The 22412-nt window shown below is 37.8% G+C and overlaps 1 protein-coding gene across 2 annotated transcripts in view; it reads left to right on the plus strand.

Annotated features, from left to right (window-relative positions):
• Nucleotides 1-22412, plus strand: part of HS2ST1 (heparan sulfate 2-O-sulfotransferase 1) — a 153967-nt gene that overhangs the window by 112086 nt on the left and 19469 nt on the right. For both annotated transcript variants that reach the window (XM_024565517.3, XM_024565518.4), the window contains exons 2-3: nt 10512-10750; nt 21220-21305. In XM_024565517.3, coding sequence (XP_024421285.1) covers nt 10512-10750; nt 21220-21305 — 325 coding nt within the window. The remainder of the gene's footprint in view (nt 1-10511; nt 10751-21219; nt 21306-22412) is intronic.

The raw sequence follows: 22412 nt of genomic DNA on the forward strand, positions 1-22412 counted from the left end.
CACATACACCCCCATCCACTTTGTGTGCCTGTGTGGGCAGCTGGCTGTATATACACCCACTATTTATACTTGTCTTTCCATATTACGTAGTTACTAAGAGGAGGCAGCTGCCCGTCCGAAGACTATATTTCCTAACAGTCACCATGCACCTAAGTATAGCCATATGACTAGTGTTTGACAATATAAGTTAGGGAACTACTGTGTTCTCTCCTCTCTGCCTTCCTATGTCTGCTAACTGGATGCAGAAGTCTGTGAGGTCCTGGGAGAATGTCAGTCAGAAGAAGGAGGGAGGCTGATTCCTTGAATCATTGTGTAAAAGGCCACTTACCAACCAGGAACACGTACATAGCTACTGGAACAAGAACTAAACTTCTGTGGTAGAAAACAATTGAAATTTTATTTATTCTGTCTAGTAGCTAATACTTACATAGTGTCCCTGTATATTACAGAGCCCTTCACTGAGATAGCTCCTTTATGATCCTGCCTGCCCTTTCTCCAAAACCTCAGACAGATGGGTATGTGGCTGTCCATGAGGCTGTGAGGGAATAGATGCCACATTGCCCTCTCCAGTCCAGATGTTTTCTGCTGTTGCCCGTTTTCTGCCCTATCTTCCCGACCTGTTACGTAAGTTCAGAATAAAAGCCTTTATGAAAATAGATGCTTCAACAGACCACCTACATATTTTATTTCTCATTTTGAACCTCAGTGCAGATTTCCAAATATTCTGGATTCCTTCCTTCTCCTTCCCCGGTTGTTCTTCCTCCTGTCCCAAACTCAGTGAATGGCTCCATCCTCTTCCTCAATTGAGAAGTTTGGAGACAACACCTTGACCTCTTCTATTTACTTACCTATTTCATTTACTTACATCCTACCAGTACTGCCCCATCCTTATTGGAGTTGCCTTCAGGTCTTAATCCTCATTGTGTCTCTGGGACATTAATATTCAACTCTAAGGGGTATCTTTGAAATGATGCCTCATGTAGTCTTGCATTTTGGAAGTCCCAATGCGCTATTACTTTAAATGCTTCAAAAATGGCTCTACATTACTTACAGAAGACATTCTAAAATGTAGTCCATGGGTCTCGGGTCCTCAAGACCCATTCAGGGGGTTCACAGTGTAGTTCACCATTTTCATGATAATTCTAAGGTGTTACTTGCCTTTTTTCACTGGTTGACATTTGCACTTAGGGTACAAAAGCAATAGTGGTAGCAGATTGTACTAGTAACCACTGTATTCTTCACCACCTTGCACTCCCAGTTACCCACCTGCCCCCATAAGAAGCCATCTTTCTGTAAGAATGTCCTTTAAAAAGCAGTCAAAATGATCAACTTTATTAAAATAATCTTGGCTATTTAGCACATGCCCTTTTAATATTCTGTGACAAAGTAGAAAGCACAGCAAACACTTCTGTGTACCTAAGCATAGTGGTTGTCTTGAGGAAAAGCACTGTTTGTGTTGATTTCCAAGCTCAATAAGCCACTTTTTTTATATAACACTGTTTTTACTTGAAAGAACACTCAACAAACTGTTTATTCAGACGTTGCTAGTTGGCGGTTATTTTCTGAGAAATGAACAAAATGAACTTGTCACTTTAAGGGAAAGAACTGCCAGTATTTGTTGCCAATTATAAAATTTGAGAAAATGTGTATCTGCCACTGTGAGCGTGACAGCTTCCCAATACTTAAGAGACTTTTCTGATGAGATTGATGGTGATACGATGAATGTGGGTTTCTTTTGAAATTATATATAAATGCGTTAACATTTGAAGGATCTATATAACTCCATGACCCAGTATTTTCTGAATGACAGTATAGGTAGATCCATAAAAAATGTAGGAAAAGTTTAATACGGTTTTTTAAAAGACATGCAAAAATGTAAAAATATGTCACTCTTTACTATTTTTTTTGTCTTGGAAAAATATTTTCACAAAATCTGTCAGCATAAAAATTTTTGCTAGCATGCTTTATTATATTATTTTTAAATGGATTACATGTTTTTAAAGTTTTATCATTTTTATTTCTAATATGACATTGATAGATATAACCCACACAAACAAAAACTCTTTGGAGTCCTCAGCTTCTAAGCGTAAAAAGAGGTTTTGAGACAAGCGAGTTCGAGAACTGCCAGCTTACAGGATGCAGTTCATACTCCCCGTGTGGTGATTAAGACACTGTGGTCTGGCCTCTGCCCGCTCGTCTGCCTCATGTTTCACCCTGCCCTTACCCCTTCTCCCATGTTCTAAGCTTATCAAGAACCTCTTTCACCCCAATAAATTCTATTTAAAAATGTAAAACTGCATAGTTTAGAAAAAAAGAAGAACCACTTTTAAGGCCTAAATGTACCGTGCAGTAGTAGGCATCCAGGGGCCTTGCTCACGCTTTTCCCTCTGCTGGGAGTGCCTTCCTTTTTCTGCTCAGTAGGTACTTTCTCATCTTTCTCAGTCACCTCCTCGGCGAGTCCTTTGCTAAATAAGCGTCCTGTTTGGGGGACCTCCATTGCGTCTTATATAAACTTTTATTATGATGTGCCACCAAATTCTCTTAAGAGTAGGTTTAGCTCCAGGACCTGGTGGAATGCTTATAAATTAATAGACTCTTGGTAAATGTTTATGGAATTATTTAATGGATGTACTTGTGAAGAACTTGGTTATAAATTATTACAAATTTTTATTATTCAGAGCTGTGTAGTACAATATGACTGCTCATTATTTGTATCCTTACAGGAATCACAGGAGATACATTCTTAGTCTTTCTCAAGGTAGACAAAGATACCCGGGTGTCACTGAATGAAACAAGATTATGGGAGAGTGTTAAGTGTTCCATTCCCTCTTGCTCAGTTGTCACTGGCATGCTTCTGTCTTTGTTTCTGCTTTATCCTATTTTTTGGAGCTTGATGGCTGGGTAGAGGAAGTTCTCCAAAATACACATATACTGTAGAGGAGAAATTGATACCAGTTTTATGAAATTTATTTAGTGGAAATGGACCACAGAAGCCCCTGTTTTCAGCTCTCACCAGTCCAGGAAACCTTTACATCATCCTTTGGGGCAAGTCCTCATGTGGTCTCTCTGAGTATCTCTAGAGACTGATGGCTTACTTTGCCCTAAACTGCATATATCTTTACTTTGCCTGCCTCATTATTGGAAAGCCCATTCTCTCCTGAGTGACAGTTTATCTTGTCTTCTGGAATAATACTGCAGAAAGGATGCCTGCTTTCCACATTCACTTTTAAATATTTCAAGATGCTTTTTTAAAAATAACAATCATTAGATAGGAATTTGGAGAGAAGCTATAAAAAGGCCAATGAAATTAGAGGATTTTTATTTACTTATTTTTTCAATTACAGTTTACATTAAATATTACTTTGTACTAGTTTCAGGTGTAGCACTTTCTTTTATGAAGTTTCTCTAAGTGGTTTGGATTTTTTGAAACAGTCCTTTGGTGGCATGGTTCGTCCAGTTCAATCCCGTTTTGAATGCATTCTATTTTTGTGTGTCCCTGAAATGATACATAATATCCCTGTGTGATTGAATACATATTTCTTAGGAATTGTGCCTTCCTGTCTTTTAAGAGTAATTACTATGTTTGGTTAGGAATATTGGCTTTGGTATTAGACAGATTGAGGGTTTGGATTCTGAACAGGGTCTTTATTTCCATTTACCACCTTATTGGTAATAGGCATAGAGTTGTTGTAAAAATCAAATGAAATAATGTAGATTTAAAAACAAAGCATTTTTCTGGCCCATAATAAAGGCCCAATATATGGAGCTGTTGTTACTTTGATAATTATATGTTTATCAGTGTATCCTAAAATTATCATAGATTTTTTTAGCTGTTTGATACCACTGCAGTTAGATAATTTTATAATCAAATTATACTAATATTTTGCTATTTATCTAGCTCTACCATTATGCAGGCTTTCATGCCTTTCCCCATGACCCATCTCTACATTTTGAAAGCTAGTCCCATCCTTTCAGATCTTAATTTATTCAGTGTATCTTTCTTTAGAAGTTTCCCACCTCCCCCCATTCTTGAATTCAGAAATATTTTGTTCTTCTCTCTTATGGCATTTATTACAGTGGCATTTGTTTGATTTTTTTACAAGATGAAAATTGAAAGTAGGAATAAATCACTTGAAAAGTTTGTAGAAAGGTAAGGAATATTTTGAGATGTAACATCTTGGTATAACTTAAGAAAAGGAAAAAATGCCCTGGCTGGTGTGGCTCAGTTGATTGAGTGCTGGCCTGTGGACCAAAGGGTCGCTGGTTTGATTCCCAGTCAGGGCACACGCCTGGGTTGCAGGCCAGGTCCCCAGCTGGGGATGTACGAGGGGCAACTACACACCAATGTTTCCTTCTCTCTCCCTCCTTTCCCCTCTCTCTAAATAAATAAAATGTACTAAAAGAAAAGAAAAGGAAAAAGCATATTAGAGGACTCGCCGTGTTCTATGAGAGTATTTATTTCAAGTGATTGAGACATGTAGATTTAACTCTTAAAGCCAGCTCACTTATGATTTTTAGCTAGAGTATATTTTAAAAACAGGCATTTGCAAAAAACATAGTTACTCCTATAACACTGTCATGCTGTGTTTAACTGTGTGGCTCTTCTCTCTCCTAATATAGGATCTCAGACTACCAGTACGATGTGGAGTGCAGGCTCTGGAATCAGTGACCTGGGATGGTCTCCTGACATCAGTATTCACTTTCCTCATAATATGGTCCCTCTTAGGGTCGTTTTAAGAATCAAAACATGAGATAATGATTATACATTCATGTACTGCTTGATAACGCAAGGGTGCTTTCTGAGAAAGATGTGATTAGGTAATTTTGTTGTGTGAACATCACACACAAACCTAGATGGTATAGTCTTACTGCACACGTGGGATAGATGGTATGATCTGTTGCTCCTAGGCTACAAACCTGTACAGCACGTTACTGTACAAAGCAATATGAGATTGTTGTTACTATTTTTAGCTTTAATTCACTAGTTGGAACTTCCAGTGCTATGTTACATAAGAGTAGTGGGACTGTACATCACGCCTTGTTTCTGATCATAGGAGGAAAACTTTTCATCTTTCACCATGGAGTATAATGGTAGCTGTAGTATTTTTGTAGAGGAAGTTCCCTTCTATTCCTATTTTTATAAGAGATGTTATTATAAACGTATTCAATTTTGTCATATCCTTTTCCTATATAGATTGATATGATCATGTGATTTAAAAAAAAATCTTGGGTAATTTCATCATGATGTGTCTTGGTATGGTCCTCTTTGTGTTCCATTTGTTTGGAACTCTCTGAGCTTCCTGGACTTGTATGTCTCTTTCCTTCAGCAGATTGGGGAAGTTTTCTTTCATTAGTACTTCAAATAAGTTTTTAATTTCTTACTCTTCCTCTCCTCCTTCTGGCACCCCTATGATTTGTGTGTTATAATGTTTAAAGTTGTCTCAGAGGTTCCAAAGCCGCTCCTCATTTTTTAAAATTCTTGTTTCTTCATTCTATTCTGGTTGAATGTTTATTTTTTCCTTTTGTTCCAGATTATTGATTTGAATCCTGGTTTCCTTCTCTTCACTGTTTGTTCCCTGTAAATATTTCTTTGTTTCACTTTGTATAGCCTTCACTTCTTCCTTTATTTTGCAGCCATACTAAATCATTTCTCTTAGCATTCTGATTACCAGTGTTTTGAATTGTGTATCTGATAGGTTGACCATCTCCTCTTTGCTTAGTTCTTTTTCTAGAACTTTGATCTGTTCTTTCATTTGGGCCATATTTCTGTGTCTTGGAGCACATTGTAAGGGGTGGAGCCTTAGGCATCCCCCAGGGTGGGGCAACCCACTTCACTGTGTTGTGATGCTGCATGTCAGGGAGGGGTCAGAGAGGGAATAATTGCTCCACACTTGCCCTGCTGTCATTCACTTCTCTAGCTACCCACAAGTGAATTGAGCCCTTTGAGGTGCTCCCCTGGTGCTGATTCCTGAGTGTGTGGGCTTGTGTACATTCTAGGGCCCCGTGAGCCCCTCTAACAGACTCACCTATGAGACTGGCAGTTTCCCCCACCACTGTAACCCCTGCAGATTTTTATAGCCAGAGGTTTTTGAAGCTTTATTTGCCCGGTGCTGGAACCCTGAGTTGTGTGGTCTGTCTCGCTCCCCAGTTGTTCTTCCCAGTTTATCTGCATGGAAATGTGGGACTGCCCACATTTCCAGCTGGTCCACCAGTCACTGCCTTATCACACATCCTCTCTGCCCCTCCTGCCAGTCTGGATGACTGTTTTTTCTTTAACTCCTTTGTTGCCGGACTTCCGTACAGTTTGATTTTCTGGCAGTTCTGGTTGTTTTTTGTTTTAAATTGGTTGTTATCCTTTTGGCTATGTGAGGAAGCAAAGCATATCTACCTATGCCTCCAACTTGGCTGCAAGCTCCCTGATTTCTGGTTATTAATTTTCTATCCTGCTACTCTAGTGAATTCATTTATCAGTTTTAGTAGTTTTTTGGTGGAATCTTTAAGTTGTCTATGTACAGTATGAGATCATCTGCAAATAAAGACAGTTTTACTTCTTCCTTTTCAATTAGGATGCCTTTTATTTCTTCTTCTTGTCTGATTGCTATGACTAAGACTTCCAGTACTGTGTTGAATAAGAGAGGTGAAAGGTGACGTCCCCGGCTTGCTCCTGATCTTAAGGGGAATGCTTGTAGTTACTGCCTGTTGAGTATGATTCTGGCAATGGCTTTGTCATATATGGCCATTATTATGTGTAGGTATGCATATGATCCCACTGTTTACACTTTGCTGAGAATTTTCATCATAAATAGGTGCTGGATTTCATCAAATGTCTTTTCTGCGTCTATTGATATCATCATGTAGTTTTTATCCTTCATTTTGTTTATGTGGTGAATCACAGTTACTGATTTGCAAATGTTGTACCAACCTTGCATTCCCAAGGTAAATCCCAGTTGAAAATAGTGTATGATCTTCTTGACGTGTTACTGTATTCGGTTTGCTAATATTTTGTTGAGGATTTTAGTGTGTATGTTCATCAGGGATATTGGCCTATAGTTTCCTTTCTTTGTAGTATCTTTACCTGGCAAAGCAACAGTATTAATTTTTTTTTAATTTGTCATTAATAGATACATTGCGGTTAAAAATAAAAAGATCTTTTCTTCAGTTTTTCTGTAGTCGAATATATGTGAGTGTGTGTGTGTGTTTGTGACTTAAATGCCGTGTAGAATTTAGGTAGGTCTATTTAGTGCAGTGTTTTATACTTAGCTTGATCACTATAGTCTTTTAATACATGAGGCCTTTAATACAATGTCAATGAAGAAATAGGTACTTATTGTTATGGTCTTTTAAAAGACTTGAGTTTGTTGACAGTTTGCCACGCAGAAAAGTTTATTTGTAGATGAGATACGTGCCACTTCCAGTGGGAGCCCAGAAAAACTAGAATTGTCATGGAATTCAGTGTCAGTCTTCAGTGCCGGGCACGTTGGTGCCGTTTGCCTGGCCTGCCTGGAACTTCATGACTTGAGTCTGCGTCTTGAGTCTGTTATTTGCAGGCTGCACATTTTGGGGTGGTTCTGAAATAGCTTGCATAGCAGTCTGTGTAATTCAGTAATCAAACATGAAAAAACATTACTGTAGAATGCACCTTGACTATTTTAAATATTCTGCCAACATATTGTACGTACACTACAAAGGTGCTGTGATGAAGCTTCCCCGTTGATCTGGGAGGGTCTCAGAAGAAACCACACTAACTAGATGCAGCGCACCTTTGGAAAAAAATTGGAACTATCAAATACTTAGAATACTAAAGCGTACGTCCCTGTTACAAAGTCTTAGTGGTTTTAAGTATTGTCACAGAAGAAAGGAATAGTTTACCATTAACAGTAGTTACGGTTATTGCTCAACTAACTGAGATTTGATTTATAAATATATATCATTAACAAAAGTTTTCTTAATTTTCCAAACTAATTTTACCTTTTATGTAGGTTTAGGCATTATACAATGGTAATAATTTTCCTGCTTGTTTATGCAGTATGAAAACATTTGAAAAATAGAAAATGCATATATTATCTGAATGAGGAACATACTGACTGTCGTATTTGTACCTTTTCATAATTTAAGAAAATTTTAAAAAATGTGAAATAATATACAGTCATATGATTTAATACACATAATGAACCAAGAAAAATGATTAATTTTGAAAACATACTAGTTTCATGGTCCAGGTAGAGTTTTAGCACCCTACAGAATAAAAATTCCACATGCTAAATAACAACTTTTAAAAATATTTTTTAATTAAACAGCTAATTTTAAAAGCAGTTATCGGGCATGTAAAATTTGTAAGTGAAAGGGGTAATTGCAAAAAGTATTAATATTGCACTTTTTCTTTAATCACTATGTTTTCTATAGGTAAAGTGGATGCCAATTTGTGAAATAACATAAAATCTGCTTTTTTTTTAAATGCTTGATTTCAGAAAAACTAGTGAAAGAAAATACAGCATTGTTGATCGTCAGTGAGCCGTGATATTGAAGGTGGTCTGGCACACGTCCTGGCTGCTGGAGAGCGCCGGGCCTTCACTGACGACGGCACTGTTTCACTTCCGAGCAGGAAAGGGGGCGTGTGTAGATGTCCGGGTCCGTGAACGGCTACGATGATAGTTTGAGGCTGTTTGGAAGATAAGATTACTTTAAAATTATTTAATATAGTAGCATACATAGGCTCTCGTAAATACTTGCTCAGTGTAACTTGAGACAACTTCCAAATCCTTGTAGAGGCCTGTACCATCATACAGTACCTTGATGCCTGTGTTCGTTTGGAAAGCACTGTCAGTCTGGACAATGTTACGCTTTCTAAAATGCGGTGTATGCCTCTGAAAAGTGTCCTGTTCCTTTTTCTTTCTCTCTTCTTTTTAGCTTCTTTCTATGGATTGTCTTTTTCTACTTGGCCCTTAAAGTGTGTTTTCTAAGATTCTGTCCTAGGGTCTCTTTCTGTGCTACATAGTCAAGATTATCTAGGCAATTCCTTCCATTCCCATGGTTTCCCCAGATGTCTTTCTTCTACTTGAACCTTTATTCTCAACTCTCAACCTACATGTCCAGTTACTTATGTAACATCTCCTGATGTCTGGCCATCCAATAGTGTGTTTAACCTTAGTCATCTTTTTTCTTACATTTCCAGCCAACTCTCCCAAGGAAGAAAAGGATACATGTGTATGCATATACATATAGAATATAGGTCCTCCTCCTGTTTTGAAAAGCCCACTGCTAATAAGCAGCAAGTCTGGAACTTTAATTCAGATCTTCTGAATGTGACCCCTCAGCTCAGAGTGTATTCTCTGTAGTGTGGTGACCTTATTTCCTGAACCAAAATTTAAGATTTGTGGTCAAACAATATATGAAGCCTGAACTTGTTACTGTAATTGTAGCACATTGCTTTTTCGTGTCACTTTATTCAATCATAGGCATTATGGTGGGGAGAGACTACTGACAGTGCATACAACACAAAGTTGCACTTATGATAAGTACACGAGATGTGGTATGAGGTACACTGTGCATATGTTTATGCATATTTGTAACTTCCTTTTTATTGAATTTATTGGGGTGACACCTGCAAGGGAAGCATTATCTGCTCTCCCTAACTAGTGATGAAGAAATTGAATGTGAAAGTCAAAGAGGTCACCTGGTAGGATTGGGGTAGAGAGAGAGTGGAAGAGTGTTCACGGCAGGCAGGCAGGTGCAGCAGCTTACACGAAGACCTGGGGATAGGAGGTGCATGCTATGTGGGAGCAGCTGTTTCTGTGCAAAGAAATTTGCAATCTTGTTATAGATGTTTTCTCTTCATTTCTTCCTTTGCTCTTCTTGCTGTATAATTCTAAAAATTATTTGAAGCTAAAATATGTGTTAAATAGGGAATAGTAGAAAGCAAAATGTAACTGCTTTTCAAACTACGTGGTAGACAGGGATTTGAATTAGAGGAACTATGGAATTTATTTAAGGAATAAACATAGCCAGGACTTATCTATAATGCAGCACCAAAAAGATGAAGGTTTTGTGATGGGGTTGTTTCTACTTCCGTTACCTAAAATTACACCAGCGTTTATAATTACTGCCCTGCTACATTTTGATAAACCAGGGAATAACTAAGTCCTAAGTAATTTCAAAATCTTTGCTTAAATTTTAAGTGGTCTATTTTCTAAGTGCATTTTTCACTCTGAAATTCAGTATTCCATATAATCTGTTTGAGGATTAGTTCAGGCTTTATAAATTCTATTAGACTGTAAAGTGACTTTTGAAGTACACTGAAGAACTCTCTGGTCTGTGGTATTCTTTTGTTCTGTTTTATATGCATATGTGTTGTCCTTCAAAGGTAGTCCAGTCTTCAAAACATTTCTTCAGCTGTTGTCACCCGGTTCTTGAAAAGGAACCTTATATTCCAAGTATAGGAAATTCTTTTCAGTGTTTTACAACTTCCTTATTGTCTCTTTAAAAACTGAGTTTATATCTGTTTTTCTTTGCAGAAAGGGCTATTGCAAGACATGAAGTCAGAGAGATTGAGCAACGTCATACAATGGATGGCCCTCGGCAAGACGTCCCTTTAGACGAGGAAGAGGACATGGTGATCATTTATAACAGAGTCCCCAAAACTGCAAGCACCTCTTTTACCAATATTGCCTATGACCTGTGCGCGAAGAATAAGTACCATGTTCTTCACATCAACACTACCAAAAATAATCCAGTGATGTCACTGCAGGATCAGGTAAACAGCACTCAAGGAATGCATGTTTTCTGACGCTCCCTCACTCAAATTTTACATGTCAAGGGGATAAAGCGCTTTAAGGGATACGTACGCTGATCCCAATGAATTGTAAGTCTATTGGGGGAAGGCATCAACCAAATCTTTTTATCACTTTAAATTCTTCATAGTATTTAGTACATTTCTTTGCATATAGTATGTATTCAAATGTTTGTGAAATAAATGAATTAATAGTTTGAATGTTTGAAGAGAAAATTGATGCTCTTCAATATGGTATTCTTTTAAAAATACATAGTAGTATTAGCGAGAGACTGCAATAAAAAACATTATATTGTCTCAGCTTAAGATACAGAATTCTTTATTTGATGATTATCTGTATTCTATATGGCTCAGTTTTGTGAATTTCTTATCTTTACTAGTAATTTATGTAAATATTAGATATAAACTTCTGGAAAACAGGGATTGTGGCTTATATTTTAATATAATCTTGCCTTTTAAGTTGTCAAGGAACTAGATAAATGGATAGATAATTTTATGGAAGTGTCTTAAGTGGAGGACATTATCTCCTGAGATGAAATTCATTCATCTCTTTATCAGTGCGTGCACCCACTTTCTCCACACCAGGAGTGCCATCTATACTTTTCAATGTAGGAAGTTCTTTCTGCAAGTGTTGAAGAGAATGGGTATTATGCCCCATGAGAAGAGAAGATAATATTTGAAATACTACCTAGGATTTTTTAAAAAATATTTTATTGTTTATGCTACTACAGTTGTCCCCCTTTCCCCCCCTTCGCCTTCCTCCGCCCAGCCTCCCCCACCTCCACTTACAGAATCAGTTCCGTCACCATGGCCCACGTCCATGGGTCCTTCGTGCATGTTCTTTTACTGGTCCCTTCACCTTCCTTCAGTTAGTTCCCCCCTCCTCCCCCCCTTACAGCTGTCAGCCTGCATGATTCTATGCCTCTGGTTCTCTTTTGCTCATTAGTTGATTTTGTTCAAAATGATACCTAGGATTAAATACCTTATTGGGGTAGCCTTATTAGAAAGATATTTGTGGTATATAGTGAGAATGTATTTATTTGAAAACACCTGAACTTGTATTATTAGTACAGAATTGACTGTTATCCCATTATTTAGCATATCTAATCCTTACTCTAAAGCAAGAGGATAACATTGATACACAGGGTTGAAGTTCACTTCTTGCCAGAGAGCCATTTGTAAAGGCCAAGTATATGGAATATCATCTGCCCATATAATTCTTAGCTCTCTGCAGTACCCTCAATTACTCTTTCAGAGAGCCAAAAATCTACATCTGTCAGCCAAACCAAATAACTTGTCAGTAAATGAGGAGAAGTATGAGCTAATTTAGCTAAGTGGGTCATAAAAATTATTCATTATGTAATATTGTATATCTAAAGGCAAGTGTCCTAATAATCAGTTTTTGTGTGGCATGTGGTACATTTTAAACCTATTTGCATGATTGCTTTTCAGAATATATCTTGGTTTAAAAGGGACATTTCTTAATGCTCATATAATGTTAGATTTCTTTAGTAACTTCTTTTTAGAAAGGTATAGTTAGTTTGCTTGTTCAGGTTTTAGAGTTGTTTTGTGTCCAGCATTACAGAGTTCTGTGGTAGCTATAAGATGTCTGACAATGATATTGATGATTTTTTTCAGGAAATATAAATCTACAGAAGCTTACCACATATGACACGTTTATAGGCATCATGTAGTGGTACCTTTTCCCAGTCGCATTCCCAGTTGCATTTAGATGAGATAAAACTTCTGTTTTTCTTTCAATAGCTTGTTAGTTACATGCAGGGGGGGGAAAAAAACCAGCCAAAGAGAAGCATAAACACTATCTTAAAAGCAATTGGATTAAATAACAACACTTAAAATACATTTGTGTAGGGAGAGGAGAGGAATAGTTTTAATCATTAGCTGACATATTTCAAAATGTCAGCTGGTTATCAAGAACCTGCTCTTAATTAGGAATGGCTTGTATACCAGATATTCTCTAACATACCATATCTAAGTTACTTCCTGGTCTTGTTCTGTATAGAAGCATTTGTTCAAATAAGTCACAGAGGGAAGCTATCTGCCTCCCTCTCCTTTGTATGGCATAGTAGATAGCATTTTAATTTCACATTTAATCTGGTAAACTTCATTTAAATGTAAACTTCTAAATTATACCAGATGCCTTGAAAATATCTTTTAAATATTTCTTATTTTGCATCACATACTTTAATTTTTATTCCTTGTTTTTGTTCTTATGTACTGTTCTCAACTGCTTTATCATTCGGATAGTAATTAAATGACCTATTTTGCTCTTCTTGTTTCTCTGAGAAGTAGTTTCTAATAAACAGCTGACTGAAGTGAGACTTAAAAGATTAGATTATCGTTAAATCTGCCATTGTCTCAACCTTTTCATTTCAAACCCAGTTTACTCATAAAAATATTTTGGGATATAGTAGGTGACCTCTCTCTTTATTCTTGTACCTTCCAGCCTCAGCAGCTCAGTCTGCTTAATCCCTGCGCTCAGCCCTGGCCCTTTCCCGACACATTTTGTACATACTGTACATAGTGCTGAACTGTTCACGTGTGTAATTATTTCCCTCAGAAATTTTAGAGGCAAAGCCCAATTTTTAGTCTAGTGTAAAACTACTCAATAGTTACACATATTCTGCTATTTTAGAAACAGTTGTCAACTCTGCTTTTACATTCTCATTTGTTGAGTATGTAATATATGCAGAGACTGTACGAAGGCTTTGGGGAAATACCAAAGAGAGAAAAGCGAGGCCCCATCTTTCGGGGAGCTTGTTTATAATTTACTTGGGAACATAAAACATAGTCGCAGGAACTACGAGGACCGTCATAGGAAACGTCAGTATATGGCAGTCTCACCAAAATGTTTAACCAACATACTTCTCACTCAAATGTTTAACCTGGACCTCTTGAGGAGACAGACAAGTCTGTGTCATAGAACATCCTCTAGAACGACTGGTCTGAACTCTTCTACAGTGTCAACGTCATGACAGCCAGAAAAGGTCAGGGTCCGGGGTGAGATAGTCTTCTCCACACTAGGTGAGACCAAGGAGACAGGAAAACCAGACGTAACGTGTGATCTGTGCTGGGGTCCCTGATCAAAGGTGTCTGCTGCTAGCTTTCAAATGTTTCTGGAAAAGTTGTGTGTCTACACATCTCTAGATATTTACATATATATATAGAGAGAGAGAGAGATACAGAAAGGTGGCAAAAATATTAACAGTTACTGAGTCTTGGTGAAAACTGTACAGGTGTTGGCTGTACAGTTGATCAACTTTTCTGTAGATAAGACTTTTTCAAAATTAAGAACTTGGGGTAAAATAAGAGAAAAAGAACAAGGAGATTAACAGATAAACATTTGAGCTCATAAGGCATGAGAATACCAAGTGATAAGAATAAGGTAAGCTCAGTCACAGGTATGTTTTTGAAATGGGCTTTACTCAGTTAACAGACAGGAATTGGCAGGAGACAGGTACACGATCAGCTGTTCTGACTGGAAAATGAAGGTTACTCTGCTATCGTGAAATTACCTCTGAATTAGAGAACATCTTGTCATTAAAGTAACTATGCCAAATAGTAAGTGGTACCATCTTTTATGATATTTCTTAATTCTTTTCTGCCCTTATATGTGTTAGATCTGTTACCTAACATATATATGGTATGTAACCCCTTTCTGTGAAGACATTGAAAATATGTGGAATTTGCATTCTTTATAGAACAGCATAGTAATTTTTTGTTCTTTGAATTCACTGTCAAGCCGAATTCTGGTCCTTTGCATTAGATCCCACGGTTCGATATTAGTTGTACGTGCTGCTTTCTCAGCACAGCACTTCAGATGAATGCTTCTCAGCTTTCCATGTGTATACTAATCACTAGTTAAAATGCACGTGGTGATTCGGGACTAACATGCAGCCTGATATTCAGAATTTCTGTAAAGCTTCAGTTGGGTTGAAACCTCCTTAGAAGGTCATCTGAAACTGGCCTCCATACTGGAGGGCAGGGAGAGACAGGAGCCCTTATCTGGGTTTTGTCCTGTGCGGCCCAGATAGTCTCATCACGACATTTCCGTCTCAGGGCTGTTGTTCTCGGACAGCTTCTAACATGGGGAAGGCAATGGAGCACACAGTGGAAGCACCGGGGAGGGAGTGGGAGCTTCCGTTGTCCCTGGCAAGCTCATGGGTGGGTCAAACCAGCAGTCACATCTTTTTGATGAGTCCTGCAAACAGCTTCCACTTGATGTCAAAACTGATGCTTGTAGGCCTTGACCCATGGTTTGAAGAGTGATTCTCGGTGGGATTATGGGGACATGCATATTATTATCTTCTCGGAATGGTGAGTCACTTATATTTAAATTCATATTTCTACCTCCCCAACGAAATCCAAATTCCTTACCTAGATGACAAACCATTCTTAGTAAAAGCCTTTGTCATGTGCTCTAACCTCTTATTTACCAGCCACACTGGCTTTTTGGTTCATTGACTTCATCAAGCCTTTTCCACTTAAAGGCCTTTTGCACTCACCATTTTTTCTCAGAATGCACTTCTCGATTCTCATGATTGGCTTCATGTTACCCATGTAAGGTTTCAGCTTAAATGACATCCTCTTAAAAAAACCTTACTTTGTCATTATATTTATGACAAAGTGTATGTGTGTGTGTGTGTCTAAAAGTACCTCTTCCAAGTTGCTGTGTACCATCATTCTTTCTGTATCTTCTCTGTTACTTAGTGATTTATTTGTTTGTTGTCTGTCTTAACCTCTGTTACAAGGTCTTCAAAGACAGGAACTTGGCTGTTTTGTTCAGCACTATATCCCCTGTGCTTGAAAGAACAGTGCCCGGAACATAGTAGACACTGCATAAATAACTTATGTTGAATGAATGAATGAATGAACCAACTTTGATTCTAAAAGTAGTTCTTGGCTGAGCATAACACCTTGATGATAATCACCGTCAGAGTGAGCCCCTCTGATTGGTGGTAATAATATAACCCACCCTTACTTCAGGAGATTTGGAACACCCGCCACCACCACCATCACCACCACCTTCCCACACAAAAAAAGGTTGAATAATTCAGTTCTGAATTTTAGTGAAAATACTGTGTTCTATTGCTGGTGACCTTTCTTATATTTTTATCCAATAATTATTCAGTTTTCTTCTTTGTGTAGAAAACTCCTTCTCTAGTTTAGTCTCATAAAACCACCCACGCTGTACACTGAATTTTTATTTTAAGTATATGCATGAGTAGGAGTTCAGTATATAGTAATTTCCTAAGTTAATAGTAGTATTCATTTCATCGGTAGTAATTATAGAGTTGGAATTTGTCCAGGATGTTCCGAGTGGCATTCTTACTTTTAGATAGTGCAAACAAGTTCTTTTGTGACCGCAGATAGTTTTAATGTTGAGATTAATCTTATTAAGAGTAGGTCTACACACACTGTTAGTGAGATGGTGCTTTCTTAGCTTTTTCCTGTAGCACTGGTTCAGGTCTGACTCAACTACAAATAATTCACACCACCGCTCCCCACATTGCTTATGTTTTCCCTGAAAGTCTTTTCTGATGGCTTGCTAGCCTGACTCTGCTTCAGTTATAAAATCGGACAAAAATTACACTTTAGGTTCTGCTCCAGGCTAGACATAAAAACATCTCTTTTCGTCTCCGGTGTCTAACCACTCCTGCTGAGACATCCTTCTCGATAGCCTGTTTAAACAGAGTGTAGACATTCTCTTTGAATAAAGTCACCGTGGTGACTCTTTTTTTCTCCCAAGCCAGAGTTTGCAGTGTCTTCAGTCTCCTGAACTTCATTTGAAGCTATTAGTTTTGCTCCTTTTGCCGATCACTTTATCTTCATTAGTACCAGTATAGTCGGTCAGAATCCATAAAATAAACCAAGCAGAGGCTTGCTCACCTACTCTCCATTTCCTCTTCTTGATGCTCCAGAGCTTTATCTGAAGGTCATGGGCAAAATGCCTCACTGTAGAGGGAAAGACAAAAGGAAAAAAAAGAGGAAAAACCGGAGGTGAGAAGGCAGAGAAAGGCGGTGGACCGGGGGCTGCAGCTAGACTGATTAAAGGGGAAAAGGAAGGTGATGGAGAGGGCAGAGACAGACAGTTGTAGAGACTAAGAGGATAAATATTAAACGTGGCTGAAAGGAGAAGGGGTTAAATCAAACCTTAGAAAACTTAAAAATACTGTTTGTTTTTTTTAAAGAAGAGATTAGGATCGTATAGACTTTCCATAGTACGTAAATGCCACTTCAGAATGTTCAGACTACATTCTCCAGACCAACGTGCAGGGCCGCTATAACCTTACTGACATCACTTTTGTGCTTAGCGCTTTTTTCTTTCCTAGAAAAGGAGGGTAAATCTCAGCTCAGCATCTTTCGATTTATTGCAGGTTGTAAGTCAGCCACAGTTTTATTAATGAGACTTTAATGTAATGCCTTAGTTAAATGTTGATGAGGTAGAAAAACAATACATGTGCATCAAGTAGGTAGCCTTCGGTATTCTGTTAGCTGGAGATTGACTAGAGAAAGATTCTGAGTATTTTGGAGATTTTAGCAATGAGTGTAGAGAATTTAAAAGCAACATTAACGCACTTGAATTTACTTAAGGATGAATTTAGGAAATAAAATTCAAAAGTCCTGCATAGATATTTAGGCTGTGTCTCTTAGTTTTGACTGGCAATCTTCAGCAACCTCAGCATTTACCCACGACAATAAAAAGGACAAGAACAAGTCAGTCATCGTCGTTGGAAAACGCTTGTCCAAGTGGGAGTAGTGAACAGGGTGGTTTGGAAGTTGAGATTATAATGAATACAAGGAGGAAAAGAAGCAATTGAGAGAGCCATCAACAGAACTTAGAGATCTTGGAGGTTGAGGAGTTTTACTGATTGAGTTTGTGGGGTTTCCGTAGTGGATAAAGCCTGAAATTCTCAATGTCCAAGTTTTTAAATCAGAATTATGGCATGAATGATGGCTGTTCTCCGTTCCTTTCAAATCCTTCTAATTTTTTTTTTTGTTTTACCCCTGGTGTAAATTGGACAGTAGTAAGTCAAGGTAATTAGCTGGAGGTGTGGAGGGATGACTGGACCAAAACCTAAGGTACGTGGTTCTTGGGCTTCAGTTTCTTTATGTGTGAAATAAACAGTACAGGATATCCTCGATCTCTCACACCACTGAAATACCAATTCTATAAACGAGAGTTTAAGATGGTAGCAGTGGAAGATTCATGCCTGTTTCACTCTCTACCTTTACTAAAGTTCCCTGAATCCAGCGAGGGACACAATCCTTATTTCATTACTTTTCACACTGTGTCTCTTGGAATACTTTGGTTCTGATGTACTTCGGGTATCGCGGTGTGAGGGTAGGAGGAGACTGAGTAGTCAGGACTCACTCTGCTCCTGTCCCCCCTTCTGCTCTATACATTGCGGTAGCTTTTAAGATAATCTTTAAAATTTTTCTCTATTTCAGTATACTTTTTTCCATATCGTAAAAGCAGTGCATATCTTTGCTAAAGAGCTTCTGTAGACGTCAGGCCACCTTTGCAAGCGCTACAAAAGCAAGGCTCACATTAATAAAATCAAGAGTTAGCTGCTGGGCCTGCACAGGCAGAATGAAGCCTTGCCTCTCAGTGTTGCCCATGAATCGGGGCATCAAGTTTAGGCTCTTACAGAAGTGCAGCATCTCGGGCTCCACTCCAGACCTGCTGGATCAGAATCTGCATTTCAGCAGAGTCGTTTGCACACTGAAGTTGGAGAAGCCCCGAAGCAGTCGGGCATCATCCAGCTTTCCTGGGCTCTTTATCTCCCATTGAAGGGCATGTGTTGAAGGAAGTGTGTTCTTAGAAGGGTTTAGTTTAATCTTGACCTTTCTTAGGAAGGGTGGAGGAAAGGATACATGAAGCCTATATCTAACTCTTATTTCTGCCTGAGTTTTTTAGAACAGTGTACTCTTAAGTTTGTACTATTATGATCTTCTCTAACATTTGGTTTATGTAACACTATTTTCTCAGACTTCAAACTAACATCTCCTTTCATTTTCCTCTTACACCATCATAACCATATGAAATGTCAGCTTTTGGAAAATAAAGCTGAGTTGCTAAACATGTGTTAAGCACCCTTGAACCACCAGCTCCCATTCCTATTCTCTTTGCCTTCTATTTCCCCCTCATTTTTGGCTGGAATGATGGAACTTATTTTTATAGAACCAAAGGCTTATGTGAAATAATTTATCATTAACTGACAGTTATACGGACTTTTGATACTCAACATAGAACATTTTTTAAGCATTCAGTTTTTAGGTTATCTGACTTCTTATTTTCTATTTTTTATTCATTTGCCATTTGTTATTTTCATTCTGTTTGGTGCCTTACTTGAAGAACAAATAGGAAAGAATATGAGAACCTAAAATCACACATTTATTTGGCTCTTTGTTTTGGTGGGGAGAAATTGAAAATATCTGCTAAAATATCTGCTAAAATATTTTCTAATGCAGCATAATTTTAGCTACATTTAATTTTCAGATTTTATCTTGAGGTTATATGAGTGTGCGTGTAAGGAAGATAAACAGATAGGGTTCATTTAATTTCCCTTCTAAAAACTCCATTATTTCTCTAGAATATGAATTATTAACGCTTCCCTTAAAAATAACTTTTACGTCCAGAAACTTCATTTTTCTCTAGTTCCCATTCTCTGACATTGCCACTTTTGCGGTGTTTCCCTTCTGCCCTCCAACAGCCTTTAACCAGGAGGCAGCCATCACCATTCATCGCTGTTAACTTATTGAGGAATCTGCTAGGAAATGCAGGATATCTTCTTATAACTGACTTTATTCTAACATGTAAATGAAAGACTGATAAACTGTCAAAAGTATCCTGTCGACAATCCTCTGCTTTACAGGCTGAAGTCCTAGTTTACAGATGCTTTCAATTTGCCTCATCCCTATCTCCTCCTTTACCCCCACACTGTATCTGGTCTCCAGAAGAGATTCTTAACCACTTGGTGTTCATCATGTAGAGATTTGCTTATCAAAAATATGAGTGAGGTCTGTCTGGGAAAACTGTGGCCATTGTTAATAGAACGAGCAGTTTGTGTGACATCAATGTAACCTGGCAGCCAAGGAGAGTGGATGGGAATGCACATGTGTGAACAATGACGACTTCACTGCTAGTCAGTGGGGGCGGTAGACATTGTTGAGTGTACTGCGTGGCTGTCACATTCAAAAATGGCTGAGCAAGTAGAGCAACAAATCTGTATCAAATTTGCATTAAGCTTGAACATTCCTCCATGGAAACTATTCAGATGATTCACAAGGCCGCAGCAATGGGCAACTGGTGATTGGCAGCTTCACCAGACATGGTGCCCACTCACGTGTCATGTCTGGTGTAGAATTTTTTGGTGAAACATTAAATCAGCCAGGTGACTCAGACCCCCTACAGCCCAGATCTGGTGCCCTTTGACTTATGACTTTCCACAAAACTAAAATCACCTTTGAAAGGGAAGAGATTTCAGACCATCAGTGAGATTCAGGAAAATACAACAGGGCAGCTGATGGCAACTGGGAGAACTGTGTGTGGTTCCAAGGTGCCTACTTTGAAGGGGACTGAAGCATCATGGGTCTATGTACAATGTTTCTTGTATCTTCTTCAATAAATGTCTCTTATTTTTCACATTACATGGCTGGATACCTCCTGGACAGACCTCACATATATCATTTTCCTGAGAAATTGTGTATCACTGCTTTGCAGCTGGTGATATTTGGGTTTATCAAGTTCTATATTAAACAGTTCTTAAAAAATTTTAAATATATTTACTCTTGAAGAATTTTTTATATTAACTGATCTTTTGTTTGCTTTTAATTCTAGGGAATTAAAAGAGCAATATTTAGATTTTTAAAATTTTATTTTACCTATATCACATCTGTAATTTTATTTTTTATCAACAAACATAGTATCTGTTCTTAACACTTTAAAATCTTCTGATAATCATCATGTTTTCTTTAATCATTTTGGCTTAGCGATTTTATTTGTGTACTTGTCATGAAAGTGGATTTTTAGGAATCAGGTCTCCGAGAAGGAAAGAGATTTGCATGGAGTGTTCCTATCCTCTAGTGCTGCCTGCCTCATGGTGCGCTGGTACCCACCCTCCCCTCACCCCACGTGAGGGTGTGCACTGCACATCATTGAAGATGATCGCGTCGTGCGACTTGGACTTAGGGTCCTCCCTTTTTCTGAGTGTGATGATAACTCTATGATGAATTAGTAGTTACAGATTACACTGTATTTTCCTTAGTTAGAAACCTGTGTTTTAAGTTCTGTAATTGTGAAACTGGTGTGATTGGTTTTAAATGCCAACATGGAAAGTATTTTGCTATCATTAAATTTCATTTTATTAAAATTGCACTTGAGTAGTGATTGTGTTCTCCTGTTATAGGTGCGCTTTGTGAAGAATATTACTTCCTGGAAAGAGATGAAGCCAGGATTTTATCACGGACACGTTTCTTATTTGGACTTTGCAAAGTAAGTTGTACCTAAAATGACATGCCAAAGAATACTTTGTAACCTAAAGCATTCCTAGCAACCTAAAAATGAATAAATTGAATAAATTGTTATGATTCTGATTTTTTACAAAAATTACTGGCTTGCCTTTGCCACACTTAGATATGTAATTTAAATATACCTTCTAGTGTTTTACTGCCCTCTAGTGTTCGTAAATTGGTAATTGTCATACTAATTTCAGAAATTTTAGGTAGATTAAGTTTAGGTAATACTCTTTAAAGGTATTCATCATTATTGTATTTATGTTTCTTGTACAACCAAATGAAACTTGTACGCGAGCCCCAAACTTTAACCTGGAGGCCAGTCAGATTGGGACTTACTCTGTCACTCACAGAGAACTGAGAAAGCAAAGAAGCCATTTCTCAGTTATTGGTGCCCAGTGCTTCTGCTGCTCAGCCAAGTCGCAGTGATACAGGCGCCCTTGAGCTGTCTTGTTTTGGCTTTAAAATTGTGATGTATTCAAAAGAGACTTTTAAAAATATAATGGTTTTCCTTTATTTTTCTGAAACTGGAGATAAATAACACTCATTTTTGATATTTTATGAGAGGAATAGAATTGGGGTATTTCTATCATAATTCTCTCAAGAAAAGTTCATAAAACTAGAGGCCTACTTAGAGCATCCATGCCCTATGTGGCTCCCCCTAGAGTCTGTGCTGCCTTAAGTACTAATCAGAAAACTGGTCAAAAGGAATATTCTAAACACAGGCAACTTGTGAATCCCACTTGAATACCGTAGGGTACCATTATAGTAAAACTCCAAATCCAAATCCTTTCCCTAATAAGATTCTGCACCAACTTTAAAAACGTTAAAAATATATTTAAAAATTATTTAAGATTAGATATGTTTACTCAGTCTTTTCATGAGCAGTCATGACTTTAAAATTATACATTTGTCAACTTTAAGGAGCATTTTGGATAAAATTTAAAAATTAAATTGATATCCTCCTGTCAATTTAATTTCTTAAAATTGAAAAGCAAATATTGAATGAAATGTTGATTCAGATTAATAGTAAGTGTTAACTTTTTTGAAAAGCATGTAAATGAAAAAGAATCTCCCAAATATTGCA

Source organism: Desmodus rotundus, chromosome 3, assembly GCF_022682495.2.
Source record: "Desmodus rotundus isolate HL8 chromosome 3, HLdesRot8A.1, whole genome shotgun sequence".
NCBI classification, from domain to species: domain Eukaryota; kingdom Metazoa; phylum Chordata; class Mammalia; order Chiroptera; family Phyllostomidae; genus Desmodus; species Desmodus rotundus.